General features: G+C 53.9%; 2 protein-coding genes across 4 annotated transcripts in view; both read right to left on the minus strand.

Moving 5' to 3' along the window:
- Nucleotides 1-7,365, minus strand: part of RELB (RELB proto-oncogene, NF-kB subunit) — a 31,575-nt gene extending 24,210 nt beyond the window's left edge. The window contains exons 1-4 of one of the 3 annotated variants that reach the window (XM_077131472.1): nt 7,296-7,365; nt 6,470-6,517; nt 3,228-3,236; nt 1,453-1,784 (exon numbers count right to left, since the gene is read on the minus strand). In XM_077131472.1, the coding sequence (XP_076987587.1) occupies nt 1,453-1,784; nt 3,228-3,236; nt 6,470-6,517; nt 7,296-7,350 (444 nt within the window). In that variant the 5' untranslated portion in view covers nt 7,351-7,365. Of the gene's footprint in view, nt 1-1,452; nt 6,340-6,469; nt 6,518-7,295 lie in introns of those variants that run through there. The other 2 variants (XM_077131473.1, XM_077131471.1) reach the window with 2 other exon arrangements.
- Nucleotides 7,366-11,957: 4,592 nt separating this feature from the next.
- CLPTM1 (CLPTM1 regulator of GABA type A receptor forward trafficking) overlaps nt 11,958-16,932 on the minus strand; it is a 31,363-nt gene continuing 26,388 nt past the window's right edge. Inside the window, exons 9-14 of the mRNA XM_077131484.1 lie at nt 16,305-16,398; nt 14,156-14,346; nt 13,811-13,906; nt 13,402-13,537; nt 12,579-12,746; nt 11,958-12,367 (exon numbers count right to left, since the gene is read on the minus strand). Coding sequence (XP_076987599.1) covers nt 12,084-12,367; nt 12,579-12,746; nt 13,402-13,537; nt 13,811-13,906; nt 14,156-14,346; nt 16,305-16,398 — 969 coding nt within the window. The 3' untranslated portion in view covers nt 11,958-12,083. The remainder of the gene's footprint in view (nt 12,368-12,578; nt 12,747-13,401; nt 13,538-13,810; nt 13,907-14,155; nt 14,347-16,304; nt 16,399-16,932) is intronic.

Here is a 16,932-nt window from a genome sequence, read left to right on the forward strand (position 1 = left end):
AAATTATTACACATTCAGACAACAGAATCCAAAGGAAAGCACAGAGGCAGCTTTAGACACACTGATGTGAGCTGAACTCCAAGATAGATCCTTAAGTAAAAAAAACCAAAGTGCAAAAGAGCAGAACTGTCAATATGGTTCACTGCTCCTTATGTAAAAAAAAAAAAGGGAGGCATTACATATGTATGTATATGTGTGCCTGTATAAAATAATCCTGGAAGGATAAACAAGATAAGGCTAGCAACGGTTCCCTCTGGAAGGGGACCTGAGGGTGGAGGGCAGAAGCGGAGGACATTTGTTCATTTCAGTTTAATTTTCCTTTTGTTAATTTAACATGCACCTTTGTATTTTTTTAAAAAGTTTTGAACCATGTCACATGATTCAAAACTTAAAAAAAAAGATTTAGAGTTAAAAGTCTTATCTGTACCTTATCCATCCAGCAGCCCCTGCCAAAACAAGTCATCGCTTTTATTGTCTTAGTTATTCCTTCCAGAATTTCTACATGTGCATACAACTAAATACAGATACATATTCTTATTTGCCCCCTCTTCATATTACAAAAGTTGTATACTTTACACAAGATCTTGCATCACACTTTAATTTTTTTTGACTTAGGAATATATCTTGGAGATAGTGCCACATCATACCTAGGCAGCATACTCATTTAAAAATTTTTCTGCACTTGACTTGCATGTATTTCTATTTATCTTCACACACAGGTACATATATTTATTAAAACTGCACAGCGTTTGATATGTAGTTATTCATAGCTGGTTTCACCAGTTTCCTGCAATAAACACTGACATTTTCCATTCTTTGCAATACAAATGAGGCTGCAGTGGATGACCTTATCCAGCCCTCTTTTTGCCCAGATAGAAGCACACCTACACAAGAAACTCTCAGAAGCAGAACCATCAGGCCTGAGGGAAACAAGGAAGACAAAATAACACCGATAATCCTAGTGGTTCATCTTTTCTGAGCACTAACTATATAAAAGTCCCTTTATGTGTATGAATTCATTTAATCCTCCCACCAACCCCAAGTGGGTGGCTCTTATTATCTCCATTTTGTAGGGGAGCAAACTTCAGCATAGAGGGACCCAGTAACCTGTCCAAGACTGAGCACCCAGTAAGTAAGTGCCAGAGCCAGGATTCCCAGAGAGGTCCTCTAGTTTCCAAGGCCTCTCTGCTGCGACAGGAACCTACACTGCCTTTACGGATGATAATCATTTTGATACACACTGCCAAATTGCCAGAAAGGGGCCCCTTCTCTGAATGCCCTTTAACCTCTGGAATTCCGGGTCAGCTGATGTGGGTAGTATGACCTAGTCCACCAATAGCCACGGCCAGAATAGGGACGTAAATTAACGCACGCAAATCAATCTCAGGTGGGGGGGACGCCTGGGCCAGTTGCCTGCCTCCGGGCCTCCCGGCACCCAGCCCCGGGCCCCACCTCGATGGCGGGCAGCGTCTTGCTGGCCTCGGTGCTGCTCTCGCCGAGGATGCTGCCGGCAGAGCGGCCCTCGCACTCGTAGCGGAAGCGCATGCCGCGTTGCTTGGGCTGCTCGCTGATGACCAGGTGCGGCCGCGGCCCGGGGGTCCCGAGGCGGCCGAGGGGACAGCCCCAGGGCGGTGGGGTGGGCGTGGGCGGGGGCTGCGCGGGGCCCAGGGTAACGGTGCTCAAGGAGGCTGCCCCGCGAGCCACCAGGCGCGGAAGCCCCTCGCCCGGACCCGGTGCCCCCTCCAGGCCGAAGCCATTCTCCTTGATGTACTCATCAATAATCTCTACGGGAGAAGCAAAAAAAAAAAAAAAAAGAAAGAAAAAAAAAGGCTCGATGACCTTCAGAGACCTGTGCCCTGCCCACTTTGACATCCCATTCATTGCTTCAAGATCTGTTTCTTGAGTACCTACTGTGAGCTGGGCACAGGGGCCACTCCCAACCCCACAAAGCCCCTGACCTTGTTCTTGCAGAAGACAGAAACCTGAGGGCAGCCTGGTTTCTTCTTTTCCTGAACCCCTCACGTCTACTCCCTCCCTGAATCCATCCATTGGTTACCTCTTACCCGGATGAAGGTAAGAGCCAACTAGCAGGTCCCCTTACCTGCATCTTGCCCCTTTAAGATGCTCTGCCCCAGCCATCCCCATCTCCAAAGATGCCAGTGTCCACCCACTGCTTAAGCTGGAAGGACAGATGTCTTTTTAAATTGCTTATGACCCACATCTGCTCTGTCCAATCCACCAAGTTCTTCTGACTCTACCTCAAATTTCTATTTACATTCCAGTCACTTCTCTCCACTCCCACTGCCTCCATCCTGGACCACCCTCTCCCACCTGGACAACCACAGCCGGCTCCTTGCTGCTCCCTGATCCCACCCTCAGATGCAGCCAGAACCTACATCAGAGCCTATCTCTGCCCTGCTCAGAAGCCTTCTGTGGCTGCCACTTCCCTAGGGGTCCAAGCCAGCACCCTTCCCACTTAAAGCTACACAAACACACACATACACACAAACTCTACATTCACCTCAGGGAAAAAAATCCATGCCACTCACCCTGGCCACAAAGCCTTGGTAGACTGGCCCCCGCTGAGAACCCGGGCTACCCTACCTCCCTCTGCCCGCCTCTTACCCTGCTCCAACCTCTTTTTGTCCCTAGGGTCCACCGAGCCTGGGCTCTTCAAGGCCTTGTATTGATCTTCCTGCCTGTTCCACTCTTTCCCCCATTCAGCCCATAGCTGGCTCCTTCTCATCCTCAGGTCTCAACTCCAGAGTCACCTCTTTAGAGAGGCCCAACCTGATGTGCCCTCCCTAAAACGCCTCCCCAAGGAGTCTCTCCCTCTTCCAGTTTTTGTTTTTTTATCTTCTGAGCCCTTAGCCCAACCTAAAATGATCTCATTCATTTATTTATTTTTGTACTGTCCCCCACTACTAGAGTGTCAACTCATGAGGGAAGGGGCGGTGTTTCCTCCATGGCCAAATTCCCAAGTGCACAGTAGATGCTCAATAGAATCCATTGAATGAATGAGCACAGCAGGAGAAACAGAGACACTAAGTCGGCTAGGCTACCACAGTCCGAGCATCTTCTAAGGGTACTGCCAAGTACCTTGAAGCATGTCTTTGTTAGGGAACGCCCCCTCATTGTGACTTCCCTCTTCCACTGAACTAGGAAGGCCCCAACCCCCTCTTGTAAGCCCCTCAGGCCTCCTCCCAAACCTGCCTCTTGATACTCACCCAATTCATCTGTGGAAGGAAGAAAGAGAGAAGTGTGAGGTACAGATAGTGGTCAAGACTTTTCATCTTTGAAGACAGATCCCCCCAAACCCCACGCCCCACCCCACTGGGAAAACTGGGCTCTGACTCCTTGGTGGGCCAACCCCCACCCCCTCCCTCTCCTGGGCTAGCCTCCAATGTTTGGGTCCCAGGTCCAAATGCCTCCCCTTCCATGAAAAAAAAAAAAACCTTAGACCAAGGATTATAAAGCTTTGTTGGGAATCCGAATGCAAAGGGCTTTTTCACTGGGGACAAAAAAGGACACTTAAGATTCTAAACAAAATGTGGGTGTTCCCTCCATGAAGTCTACCCTAAATCCCCAGGAGGTCACTGGCTGATCTTCTGCCTCCAGGCAGCCAACCACCCTGCCTCCCGGCCTAGGGCTGTAGTAGTGCCCACTCCAATCCCAGAGCCATCCCTGCTTCCTGACGCAGGGTAACAGTAAAGCTGGGTCCATGGAGTAGCCCTTTTTCATCTCCTCAGGAAAGCTCAGACCTGGAAGGAGCAGTGGAACCAAAGGTCATTCCCTAACAGGTCCAGGGGAAGTCCAGTGGGAGAAAGGGGGCCCCGGGGCCACAAGGGAGGATGGGCCAGGGATTTATTGACCCCCAATTTGCCATATGGCAGACCTGTCCTGCTCTTCCACTCTCAGGGTACGGCTCCCAGCAGACAGACCTTTGCACCCTGAAAAGCAGTTTGCCCGCACCCCTTATCTCATGTGATCTGTGAAGTCAGCAGGCTGGGGAAGATACCCACACTTGGCAGATGGGAACACTGAGGCTGGGAGAGAGGAAGGGACACACTCTAGGTCACTGGCAGGGCCAACTTCAAGTAATTTCAATTAGGAGTCTGTTGGATAACCTGGGGACCCTCAGACAAGTCAGGCTTTGTCTGGGCCCTTGGGGAGCTCCCAGGTTGCATGGGGGCCATATCCCAGGAAGCAGTGTCTGGAGCTTTGGTCTGCCTCAGTTCAAATCCTGGCTCTGCTACTTTCTAGCTATGTGGCCTTGAGCCTGTTACTTGATCTCTTTGTACCTTGGTCTCTTCATCCACAAAATGGGCACAATAATAATACCTACCTCGCTGAGCTGTTGTGAAGAGCAAATGAGCTAATACATGGGAATCTGCCACACAGTAAGGGCTAAATAAATGCTGGCTACTTATGGACCAGGCGTTGAGAGATACTGCTGTGGCATGGCCTTGGATAAAATACGTTCCCCTCTAGGCCTCGATTTCTGTATATAAAATGAAGGGGCTGGAAAGCATGGTTTCAGAGCACGGGAGTCCCACAGATGTTAGTTTAAATCCCAGCTCTGCCATTCACTGACTGTAGCTTCCTTCTCTTATAAAATGAGGATGATAATAGCTCCCATCTGAGGGGATTGGCATGAAGATTTGGGATTACCAGGTAAACTGCCTAGTATAGGATCAGGTCATGTTAGGCCCTCTATAAAGTTTATCTAATGTTATTATCAGCCTGGAAATGTCAGGAACTCCCTTACTTTATTCAGGACTCAGTTCAAATAACATCCCCTTGACCTCCCACGATTTAGGGGTAGCCAACTGTGAGTAGAAGTGAGGGCAGAGAACCGGCTCTTTGCTGCCCCAGGGCCTTTGCACAGGCTGGTCTCTGCCTGAATGCTCTTCCCCCAGTTCTTTGGATGATCCCTTTGTCCTTCAGGTCCCTGCTCAAATGTCACCTCCTAGAAAGGTCTTAACTAACCACTTTATCTAAAACGACCCCCAAGCTCCTCACCCCAGTCTCTGGCAGTTAGATGCCTTTGTTTTAAAATCATCCTGGCACTGATTAGGATTTGACATGACTTTGTGTTTCAGTGACTTGCATCTGTCTCCTGTATATTGTGAGCACCACAGGGTGGGAATGTGTGTATCCCATCCCTACTGTATCCCCAGGACCCAGCATGTACCTGGCCCATCTAAATTAAAATTACCTTCTGTAGTGACCAGATTTCGTTTTTCCCTCTTCTGCTGGAATTTCAATTCCTCCCATCCTCTATTCTGTTATTCCATATCAGTGATTCTAAGATTTCTTCATAGCCCCTATCAGGTAGTATACTTCCACACTGAATTAGGTGTTTAACTATCTGTCTCCCCATCTAGGCTTAGAACCCCTTGAGGTCAGGACTGGGACTTTCTTGGTCTCAGCTGTGTCCCCAGCATTGCCCAGCATATGACCAGGCACAAAACAGGAGCTCAGTAAATGTTTACTGAATGGATGACATCAGGAATTTCTCTCACTTGAAACCAAAGATCTAGGTCTCAGGCAAGAAAGTTCTCAGCCTTGTTCTTGCCTAGGACCAGTGCCTGAATAGTGCCTGTCCCTCCCCCCAATGCCGTCTGCTACATATTCACCTGCCCCCTCCCAAATTAGACCTATTAGAAAGCCTGCAGCACCTCCTCCACAGCCCAGCTAGCACTCTTGGGGTCCCTCCCAAGATTCTAGCACCAGAGAGAGGCCCTGACCCAGCAAACTTGGGACCACTGAATCTTCACAGTGATGGGGCTCAATCCCTGCCCTCCATAATCCGAAGAAATCTATGCGAGAAGATACTAGAACTTGGCCAAGATTCTGCATTTTGGGGAGCTGCACTGAATTTTGGACAGTGCAGACTGAAGGTTCTCAGCATCTCTTGGGAACTTGCTAGAAAATGGAAATTCTCAGGCATCAGTCCAGACCTCCTGAATCAGAAACTTTGGGGGTGGGCTCCAGTAATCTTCTTTAACAAGTCCTCTGTGTGATTCTGATGCCCATGAAAGTTTAAGAGCCACTGTGGTAGGCTATCATCATCATCATCAATAAAAGTTAGCAGTCACTGAATCTTTACAGTGCGCCAGGCACTGCTTTGAAGGTTTATCTGTATCAACTCATTAAATCCCCTCAATCCCTCTATAACTAATAATATGCCCATTTTATAGATGAGGAAAACTGAGGCCCAGGGAGGAGAAGTAATTGCAGACATTCACACAGTGAAGGGGTGGTGGCACCAGCATGTACACCCCATGGTGCATCTTGAAAGAGGGTTCCTCTTAGATGTGATCAGGTGGCTAGTTTTACCTGTCAGGCTCCTAGACGCCCATGAGGTAGGGGTGCCTGAAGCCCCATCTCATAGGGCAGGGAAGGACACAGCCCTCGGTAAGCTCCCCAGACTCCTGGAGGTCAGGGACTGTGGAGGGGTGCTCACCCGTGGTCCTGGAAACGGCCAGCGAGAGTGGGGAGAGGTCCGCCGGCCCTGCAGGGAGAGATGCATGGTTCAGGAGACGAGGGAGGGCAGCGAGCTGGTGAATCTCCCGGGCCCCGCCCTGCTCCTCTCCCTGCCCCGCCCCCAGATCATGCCCCGCCCCCACCCCTGGTGAAAAGCTCGGGCCTTGCTTCCTTCTTTAACTCTCCGGCAGGTCCTGGCCTCCACTTTCTGTCGGAATCGGACCCCACCCTTCAAAACATTCGGGCTCCGCTCCTTCGCTTTCTAAGGTCGGGCGTGGAGGACCCCTCCTCCCCCTCAATGAAGAAAGACCATCCCCTTCCTTCCTTCTCTCACGGCCAGACCCTAACTCTTCACTGGTACAGTGTCAAGCCTCCTGCCGCTTCCCTATGGAAGCGCCCCCTCCTACTCTGACCCTTCGGTTTTCAGAGTAGGCCCTCTCCCTCCTCCCTGCCTGAGGCGGGTCCCACACCCTTCTCCCCCGCTTTGAGTCGGGGCGCAGCAGCTGACCCCCTCAGGAGCAGCTCTCGCTCCTCCTCCTCTGGATCAGGCCCCGCCCCCGCCCCGGACCCGCCCCCTCTCCTCCGCGTCAGACCCCGCCTCCGTCTCCCTCCCACCTGAGGCCGGACCCCTTCATCCTCCTCTGCCCCCTTCCTTCCCTACAATACAGCGACCCCCAAATCCTCACGCTCTCCCCGCGGAACCCCGAGACTCCCGGAGGAACCGCCAGACCCTACTCTGGGACCCCCAGAACCCCCGCACCTCCGGCCCCCTCTAGAATCTTCCCCCGAGCCCCGGTCCCGCTTACCCAAGGCCCCCAGCTCGGGCACGGCGGCCGGTCTGGCTGCGCGGCGGCTCGGCATGGCCCAGCCGGCAGGGACGGACGGCCCGGAGGCCGACCCAGCCCGGAGCAAGCACGCGGGCTGGCGGGGCAGCAGGGCGGCACGCTCCGGCGGGCGATCGCGGCTCGGGTGAGCGGCGCAGGGGATGGGGCCGTGGGCCGGGGAGGACGCGCGGCGCCCGGGGCTGGGGGGCGCGGGGCCGGACCGGGCGGGCGGCGGGCGGGGGCGGGGCGGCGGAATTCCCCGGCGCCGCCGGCCAGCGTGCCCATTGGTCGGCGCCGCGCCGTGATGTCACACCAGGGGAACGGGAAAACCCCCACGCGCCACGTGACTGTAGGGGCGGGGCCGGCCGGGAAGGGGAGGCCAGCGGCGACCACGGAGGCCCGGCGGGGGCCACTGGCTCTGAGGATCGCTGGGCCACCCCCCCTCCCCATCGAGCGCGCCAGGAAAGCAAGCCCACCCCCGCTGCAGGTCTCCCAGGGGGACTTCAACCTGCTGCTGTTCAGGCTGGAAGGGAAGCTGTCTGCAGGATGGGGAGGTTGTCAGGACGCTGCTGCTGTCGAAGATAAGCTTCAAAAGCCTCCGTTTCTTCAACTTTAAATTGAGAGTGACGTTGTTTAAAGAACGTTTAAAGTAACTGACTAGAATGTCAGCTTAGTTCTGTTTCCTTCCTGGCCGTATCCTCAGACTAGAACAGTGCCTGGAACACAACAGGTGTCCAATAAATGCTTATTAAATAAATGGCTGGGTGTTTTGCTTTTATTCTTCCCCACAGCCCCTTTAAGTTTCCTGATAGTACAGAGACTCTCCAACTCAATGGCTCACTAGAAGAGGGGATTTTAAAGGATCATATTCCCAGGTCTCCCTTGTGCCGCAGACAGACTGTGGGTAACTGTTAGGTTCCAACTTGGATGCAAGTGCCCTCAGATCACCCAGCCAGGATTTGACATCCTCCCCATTTCTGCCTGTGCAAAATTTGAGTGTTCCTCTTTTCTCCCTTGCCCATGAAGACTCGTTGATTCATTTGGCATAAGCCTATTGAACACCTGCTGTGTGCCAGTGGCTGCACTGGATGCCAGGGCACAACATTCACCAAGCCAGGGCTGGTACCTGCTAATCGGAGATGGAATAGAGTCTAGCACTGATTCTCAAAGTGTGGCCCTTCAGGGGACGCTACTGTAAGCTCAAATTGGAGAAACCATTGCTATATAAAGAGGAGACTGATACACTTTTTCTGCAAAGGGCATGCAGTAAATATTTTAGACTGTAGGCTTTAAGTGCCAGGTGGTCTCAACTCTCAACTCCACCTTGGTTGAGAGTAAAAGCATGGCTGTGAACCAATAAAACATTATTTACTGTTATTGAAATTTGAGTTTCATATAATTTTCCCGTGCCATGATAATAGTCTTTTGATTTATTTCCATTTTAAAAAATAAAACATCATACAACAAGAGATGGCAGGCTGGATTTGACCAGCAGGCTGCTGTCTGACATACTTGCAAGAAAGGTTGTGACTTGAGGGTCCAGAATCGGCCTGCCTGGGATCAATTCCCACATCTCCCACTTGCCAGCTGTGTGACAGGCAAATGGCAACACCTCTCTGAGCTTCAGTTTCCTCATCTGTCGAATGGCTCTAATATTATTATCTACTTCCTGGGATGGTTCTGAAGACTAAGTAACAGCTGATATTTTTAGACAGCTCTTAAGTACCTTCTAAATACTTTTGTCACTTTATTTTGTGTGACCTTGGACAACAATTAATTTCTCTGGGCCTCAGTGTTTTCATCTATTAGGTGAGGACAAATACGAAGTACTTCACGGGATTCTTGTGAACATTCAATTTACAGAGTTATCCCACACTTACTATGTAACAGAAACTGTTCCAGCCAGGAGGGCCTGCAATCGTGGAGCTGAAATCCAAGTGGGGGAGACAGAGAGGAAACAGATAAGTATCTCTAGTGGTGGTGGTGCTAGTACAGAATAGGGAAGGATATGTGGATTGAGCAGGGAGAGGAAGCACTTTCTGCATCAGAAACATCAGTGACAGCTGAACTGAAGGTGAGGAACTCATGTGTCTATCTGGGGAGAGTGTTCAAAGCACAGGGAACAGCCCATGCAAAAGCCCTGAAGTAGGAACATGCTTGACACATTTGAGGAATACCATGGGGGCCAGTGTGGCTGGAGTGGAATGAGTGAGGGGAAAGAGTGGGGATGATGGCAGAGAGCCGAGCCTGTAAAGTAATGGAGACATTAAGCACTGTAAAATTGATTGGATGATCAAACCACATCCAGCACTTATGATTGGAGCATGGCTTCTGCTGGGGGGGAAGTGAATAGTGGCTTCTATATTATAGGACCAGGAGCCCACCTGATTTCCTTTCCACCCCTTGTAAATGTGGAGTCTCACAAATGTTTGTTAGGTACGTAACTAAAAGAACATGCCAGAAATCCTTAGCTTTCAGGATTTCTGCTGGGCTGGAAGCCCCATGAGGGCAGGCCTTGGTTGTCGCTTTGGCCACAGAACTTCCCCACCCCGCGAAGGGGATGAGGAAGCGTTCACCTACTGACTGCGTATCAGCCTCTCCACCCCAAAGTGTCCACACTTCTGAGTGGGTCTGTGAGTCTGCGAAAGTGAGTATCAGGACCAAACATGTACTCACCAAACATTTCTGGATAGCCAGACAGGGCTGGGGACACAGCAGAGACCAACACAGCCCAGGATTTGCCCTCATGGGGCTCAATTCAGGGAGATTCATCCCCAGACAGTGTTGACTCAGCATGCGCAGGGCAGGGCTGGATACCCTGGGGGAATGAGGGAGCCTAGAGGTGGCACCCAACCCAGGCTGGGGGTAAGGGAGGGCTTCCTGGAGGAGAGGACATTAGTACTGCAATCTGGAGGATGCAAAGGGGTAAGGCAGGCATGGGGTTTGTTCCAGAGAGGAACAGCATGGTTGGGAGCCTAAAGGTAAGAGATCACGGCAAGTTAAAGCAAAGGAAATGAGAATGCAGGAGTTAAGACAGGGTCTCACTCATCAGTTAGGAACCTGGCTCTTCTCCCAAGCACTGGGGAGCCAAGGAAGTTACTAAGCAGAGGAGGACAAGGTAGTTTGTGCTTTGGAAAGCTCCCTGTGGAATGCTAGATGGAAGGTGAATGGGGGAGGGGGAAGACTGGGGCAGAGCAGGGAGAAAGCTGTGGGGGGACCCTGAGGGTAAGAAGACTGGACCAGGTAGTGGTAAAGTGGAAGTGATAAGACTCCTGAGTGATTCTGGGGTACAGGGCTATGGAAAGACCAATGTATTGAGTTGTCCTAGGAGCCTGGGCCCTTTCAAGGATCTGCCCACCTTTGCCCTAAGGGTTCTGAGTGGAGGCAAAGGACGCATTTTGTCTCTGGGGCCCCTTGCTGCCTCCCTCGGTTCCTAGGAGTCCAGCCGAGGGGTTGTGGTGGGGAGCCTGGGCTTTCTCTCCTGTGCACTGGGAAAAGCAAGGGAGGTAATAGGGAAGGTGCATGGAGGTGGGTGGAGACCATGGTACCATGTCTACATGTATCAGCATCTCCCTGGGACCTCAAGGGTGCCTCATGTGCCTCTGTGGGGCCTGTGGCAGGTGAAGCTGAGGAAGTCTGCTATGGTTTTTGGCCCCAGGCCTCCTCTTCTTGTGCAGTATTGATGGGATACCCACCCCCCACCCCCGGCAAAAAAAGTCTGTCAATGTGGGGTCCCAAGCCCTCAAGTTACAGGGAAACTCAGAGGCCTCAGGCTCCTCACCTATAAATGAAGCGAACATTCCCAGCACTCTGGTGGCTGAGAAAGTGCAAGCCCAGAGAACGTGCTGGGCCCTTAAAGCACAAAGATGTAGGGGTGCTAATGACCCCCCAGAATAACTATAGCTAGTTACATTCTGAGTGCCTTGTGATGATTCACCCCCAAACCCCACTGACCCCTGAGAGACTACTGCAGGTGGGCAGGCCCAGGAGCAAAGTCACCCATCCAGGGTCCCATAATACTGGATGGGAGGCCTGGCTAGGACCTGGTGGGGTAGTGGGTGGCTGTGAAGTATGCTTCTGTCACTGCCTTGCAATAGGATGTCAGGAGACGTAGCAGGCATAGGAGGCTCAGGCGGCACAGCCAGCTGCCTCCCCACCTGAGGACTAGGGGTTTTGGAACCCAGAGTGCAGTCAAAGATCATGACCCACAGGACCTCCCAGACATGGGAGAGCTCCCCAACCCTGGTGAGGTCCCACTGTTCTTCAGGAGGCAGAGGAAGGAAGGCACACAGAGGAGGAGGAGGAGGAGGTTGCTGAGTTTAAGTTAAACACCCATACGAATTTATTAAATCCAGACTGTGTTAAAGGGTGGCGGTCTGGGAGGAGGGGGTAGTTGGGGGACAAGGGACAAGATGATGGATGGCCGTGGGTGTCCCACAGAGGGCGTCATGACCCCTCCCCCGCCTGGCCCACACCCACCCCAGCAGCGCCACGTCAGCTTCACCATGATTCCCGATGGTGCTGGACTAGCGGGGAGAGATGCTAGAAATACAGAGGAACAGACAGACAGACAGCGCCTCCACAAAATGTGCCCTGGCCGGGCCCAGCCTCCCCTTATACCATATGCTGGGCCCTGGCCCGAGGGAGGCCTCCCGCTGCCCCAGCCCCATCTGTCCAGGGAAAGGGCAACAAGGAGGGGAGGTGGGGGGAGGCCAGGAAGGGCAGGTGGTGTCACCAGGAGCTGGAGCAGTCGTGGAGGACCAAGAGCAGCTAATCCTTTTTCTTGTCCTCTGCTGGCTTTGAAGGGGCTTCCTGGGGCTCGTCCGTGGGGCTGGCCCCCTGGGTGGGCTCGGCAGGCAGGGGCATAGAGGCCTCCTCCCTGGTGGTGTCAGTGGCGGCAGCAGGTGCAGGCGTGAGGGCCCCTGCTGTTACTGGGGCCTCAACCACGGGGGCGGCTGCTGTAGGGTCCTCTCCACTCATGCCAAACTCATTGACCCGTGTGGGGTCGACACGGTATATCCACCGTTGGTAGAGGTAGATGAAGAAAACCACATCTGGAGGAAGGGGTAAAGGAAGGAAGGATGAAAGGGAGGGTTGCCCCAGCCCACTGTCATCTCCCACAGAGACTGAGCCCCTCAGACTGTGCCTGGCTGGGGGTGTGGCTCCTCCCTTATCCCAGGGTCCCAAGTCCAACCTGTGCCCAGCTCTGGTAGCAACCCCCTGTTCTCATGCTGGGGGCTCCCCAGCCCACCCACTGGCCCTCACCATCCCGTAGGCAGCCGATCCGGTACATAACAGGCATCTTGATGACAAAGGCAAACAGGTCATCGATGAAGGTGTTGAGAGCCTTGTAGGTGAGCATGCGCCAGGGCAGGTGGGCCACAGATTTGAGCTTGTAGTTAATGAAGAGCTGGGGTGTCATTGTGATGAAACCTGCGGTGGTGGTGGAGGACATGTAAACCTAGGCAGGAGTTCCCAGGGATCTGCAGCTGAGGGCTCAACCTTCGGATCCCATCCTCTTGGACTGCATCTCCTACCTCTCTCTGCTCACTCTCCCCCAGCTATAAGCTCCTTGCCAAATCTTACACCGCGCACCCTGGGGCCTTTGCACTTGCTGTGCCAGCTGTCACCAGCTCTTTGCAGAGTTCTCTTCTTGCCATCTTTCAGGTCTGTATAGAGATCTTCCCGGAGAGGTCTCCCCTGACCACCCTCTAAACACCCCTCTTTTGTTCCCTAAAAGCACTTGTCATGCCCTGTAATTCATTTGTCTGTTTATTTGCTGTCTGGGTTCCCTCCAGAATAAAATGCTCCCCTGAGCATAATGACTGAAATGTACTGCTCCCCTCCTCCTGGAAGCCCTCCTTGACCCCCTGGCTGGGCCATCCCATCACAGCTGTCCCCACTCTGAGTTCTCCCTGTCTGGTAATGGGTCCATCTCTGGCACTGGGATGTGTGCCCCGGGGAGGCAGGGTTGGGGCCAACTGGGTCACTGTGGAGTCCTTAGGGCCAGCCAGCCTGGACCTGAGGGCCGGGTGCTGGAGGCCTGCCTCTCCGCACAGAAGAGCTGAGTGCAGCAGGGGCTGCTCACCAAAGGTCAGCAGGAAGCCGTACAGCATGCTGAGCACCCAGGAGTACCAGCCCTTGTGCTCCAGGTACAGGAGGCTGTAGACAGCATAGCAGCCCAGGAGAGGGAAGAGGATCCAAGACAGGTACCGGAACGCCATCTGGAGGGTCGCAGGGTGGGCTGGGACCGGCTCCCCAGGCCACATCACCTTCCTGTTCCCCACCCTCACCTACCCACACCTGGCCTGGGAGGCCCGCCCAGGGGAATTTCCAGGTGGCCCTGGGAACTTGGGATTCAAGCAGGAAGTGTATATGGCGGGCATGGAACACGTGAGGGTGTGACACTGGCCGTAAATGTGGGCGCAGGCCACTCAGGAGTGTGGGGGTGGAAGGAGACACCCACCTCCCTGGGGCTCTCTGTGGGGGACACTCACATCATCATACACTTTGGTCGAGGACTCAACATATGTGGACTTGTCTTTGAAGGTTGGGCGGGGGAAGACTCCAATCACCTTGTGTTCCCGGTCCAGCTGCAGACAGAGAGGGAGGCCACTGCCACACTGGCCCCACCCCCCATACCAGTACCAGCTCCTACCCTTCCCCGCTGTTCCCAGTTCCCCTGCCCCACATGTGACCCAAAAAAATCCCCTGATACGAAAATCCCCTTGGTCCTGGGAGTGTGGCAGGCATTGGGAAACCCCCGGGGGCCAGCTCCAGGTCTGGGCTGGGCCAGCCAATACCCACCACCCACCTACAGCCCTCGAGCAGCCTGGCCTTACCCGGACGTCCATGACCTTGGTAATCTTCCAAAGGTCGATGAGGACCCCAATGAAGACGCTGACCTGGACCACAAAGTTGGTCTCGTTGTCCAGGATGTACAGGAGGACCACAAGGGACTGGAAAACGCCGAAGAAGACCGAGCGCACAGACAAGCCCTCCAGGGACTGCCGGCTATTCCAGAACTGGATATCTGCACCCGGGAGTTGGAGAAGAGCCGGGAGAATGACGAGCCTCCGAGGGCCGTCCTGCAATTCCCTCCAGCCCTCCCACCCCAAGGCCATGCAGCCTCCTCAGAGCACAGGCCGGGGCTGGGTCTTCCACGGGGAAGGGGAGCACACTGCTACTTCCCCTGTTAAATGGGTCTCTGGTCCACCAGGTACCAGCCTGCACACAAGACAGACCAGGCACCAGAACTCAGTCCCTTGATGGACAATGATGGTGGAGGTACTTGCAGCCATGCAAGGGCACCAACTGCAGGCCAAGTGCCAAGGACCAAGCACGAAGGTCCCTTCCTCAAGGCCACACAGCCTGAGCATGGCAGGATGGGACAGATGCCAGGTCTATGTAACACCAGACCTGGGCTGTGCACCGTGGGACCATCCTGCTTCCCCCAGGGTGGGAAGACCATCTCCTCCAGATCCCTCCCCTGCAACCATGAGAAGCGGCCCAGATAACAGGCATCCTCAGAGCAGCCAAGGGCCTGGACTTCAGTCTCTGATCTGGAGCTCCTTCCAATGTTACTCTTGGACCTACCCCGCCTGAGGATGCAGGTTGCCAAGCTTGGTTTCCCCATCTGCCCGATGGGAAAACAGAAATGCAGCTACCATGTCTAGACCTGGCTGGGCTGAGTCTTTCACAATCACAGCAGTCCTAAGAGCCAACCCAGAACCATGAGGCCTTCTCACCAAGGAAGGCAGGCCCATGGTCACAGGGGAAGGGGCAAGGCCAGACTGAGCTCTGTTATCGAGGCCTGTGAACCTGGTCCACCTGCTCCACCTTTCTAAGCTTTGAAATCTTCAGTAGCTCACCCTCCACCTCAGCTTTTGTCAATCAGACCATCATTCCCCTGGGGAGCTTTGAAGGGAGCACTGACAGAACCCTACCAATCAAACTGGGGAGAATGGGTCTGGACTCAAGAGTTCTGATGGGGTAGGATGGATACAAGCTCCCCGACAGAGGAGTGAGGCAGATAGCTCATGCTGTTGCCCCACACCCCTACCATGGAACTTTGGACAAGAGACCTCCCAGTTACCTTCATTTTTCATCTGGGAGAAAGCAGCCCCAGTCAAACATCACTCCCAACATGAGGAGAGGGTTTAGTGACACGGCATGTGCCCAATGCACACTTGAAACGTGGCGGTGGGCAGACTCTCTACCAAGGGGCCAGGGCACAAGGTGCTGTCAGTGCTGAGGCTGTGTTATTGTAGAGGGAATACTCGCTAATGGCAGGACTGCACCAACAGTGCTAAACACTCTTCCTCCTGCCACTTCCTGAAGCAGCCAAGTGGTCGGCTGCCCTCTCTGTGCTAGAAGTCTCTCTGGCAGGAACCAGCCCGCCGGCCCAGAGGTTATAGGTAGGGCCTCTGGGACAGTCTCTTAGGAGCTATGACTGCAACCAGGATGCCCTTTGCCACGGCACACTCCCAGGTGGGCGTGGCTGGTGAGGGGCTTCCTTGGGGCTTAGAGGTAGGGGCATTGACTTTGTGCCTGGCACAGATGCTGACAATCGGCACTGGTGGCCTTTGGAGTTGAGGGGCTTTCTGGGGACAGGGCTTTTGCCTTCCCACTTTGGGCAGACTTTGAAACTCCACCCTGAGAGGGCTCCCTGATAGGCAGCCTACCGGGCAGGGCAGCAGGAACAGCTCTGGGGCTTCCCTGTTCCTGGCCCTGGAGTTCCCCAACACTATTTCCTGGCCTCTGCCCCTCCCTTAGCTCCATGGGTGGGAGCTTCTGAGCTAGGAGTTTGGGGCCACTGACCCTCCCCAGCTCACCAAGCCTCAGGAGAGTGGGGCTCGGAGACCCAAGCAGGGGGAGGACATGTGGAGAATGAGGAGAGGGGAAAGAGGCAGGTCCCCCTGTCCTCCCCCCATGCATGCTAGGGTCCCTAGTTCCCTATGCCCTTTGCAGACCCCAGGGTCCCGCCCCTACCATTTTTGAAGGCCAGGAACTCAAAGACACTGTGGACGATGGACACGATGATGGTGAGCGCCAGCAGGTAGGGGTTGGTCTCCAGGAGGGCCACCTAGCGAGCGAGGGCAGAGTAGCTTCCTGTCAGCACCTCCCTGCCTGCCCTTGCCTGGGGGCTAACAAAGGAGCCAGCCCACTCTCCTGGCCCTGGGCCCCAGGGAAGGACCTGCTGACATTCCCCACAGAACTAAGCCTCAGGGCTGCCCAGAGAAAAGGAGAGAGAAGCAAACAGCCAGGAGGGAGCAGGTCAGAGATAGACAGTTAGGGGCGGAGAGGTGGGTGATGGCCAGAGAGAGGCCTAGAAGGTCAGAAAGGAGGGCGGAGACAAGGAAAGACAGAGAAAGGGTGATTGGGGGCAGTGAAAAGGGGAACGAGGAACAGAAACCAGCACCAAAGACAACATTACAGACCGAGGCAGCAGAGACGGAGACCAAAAGATATTTGAAGACATTCTGAAAGTGAGCAGGGACATGAGAGCAGAAGCCAAAGTCAGGAATTCAGGTATGGGGCAGGAGGGGTTTTTTCTTGTTTCAGGACAAGAAAACAAGAGCCTTGAAGACAGAACCTGAAAGGAATCTAGCTACAGGGC

Source organism: Tamandua tetradactyla, chromosome 16 (assembly GCF_023851605.1).
Source record: "Tamandua tetradactyla isolate mTamTet1 chromosome 16, mTamTet1.pri, whole genome shotgun sequence".
In the NCBI taxonomy this organism is placed as follows: domain Eukaryota; kingdom Metazoa; phylum Chordata; class Mammalia; order Pilosa; family Myrmecophagidae; genus Tamandua; species Tamandua tetradactyla.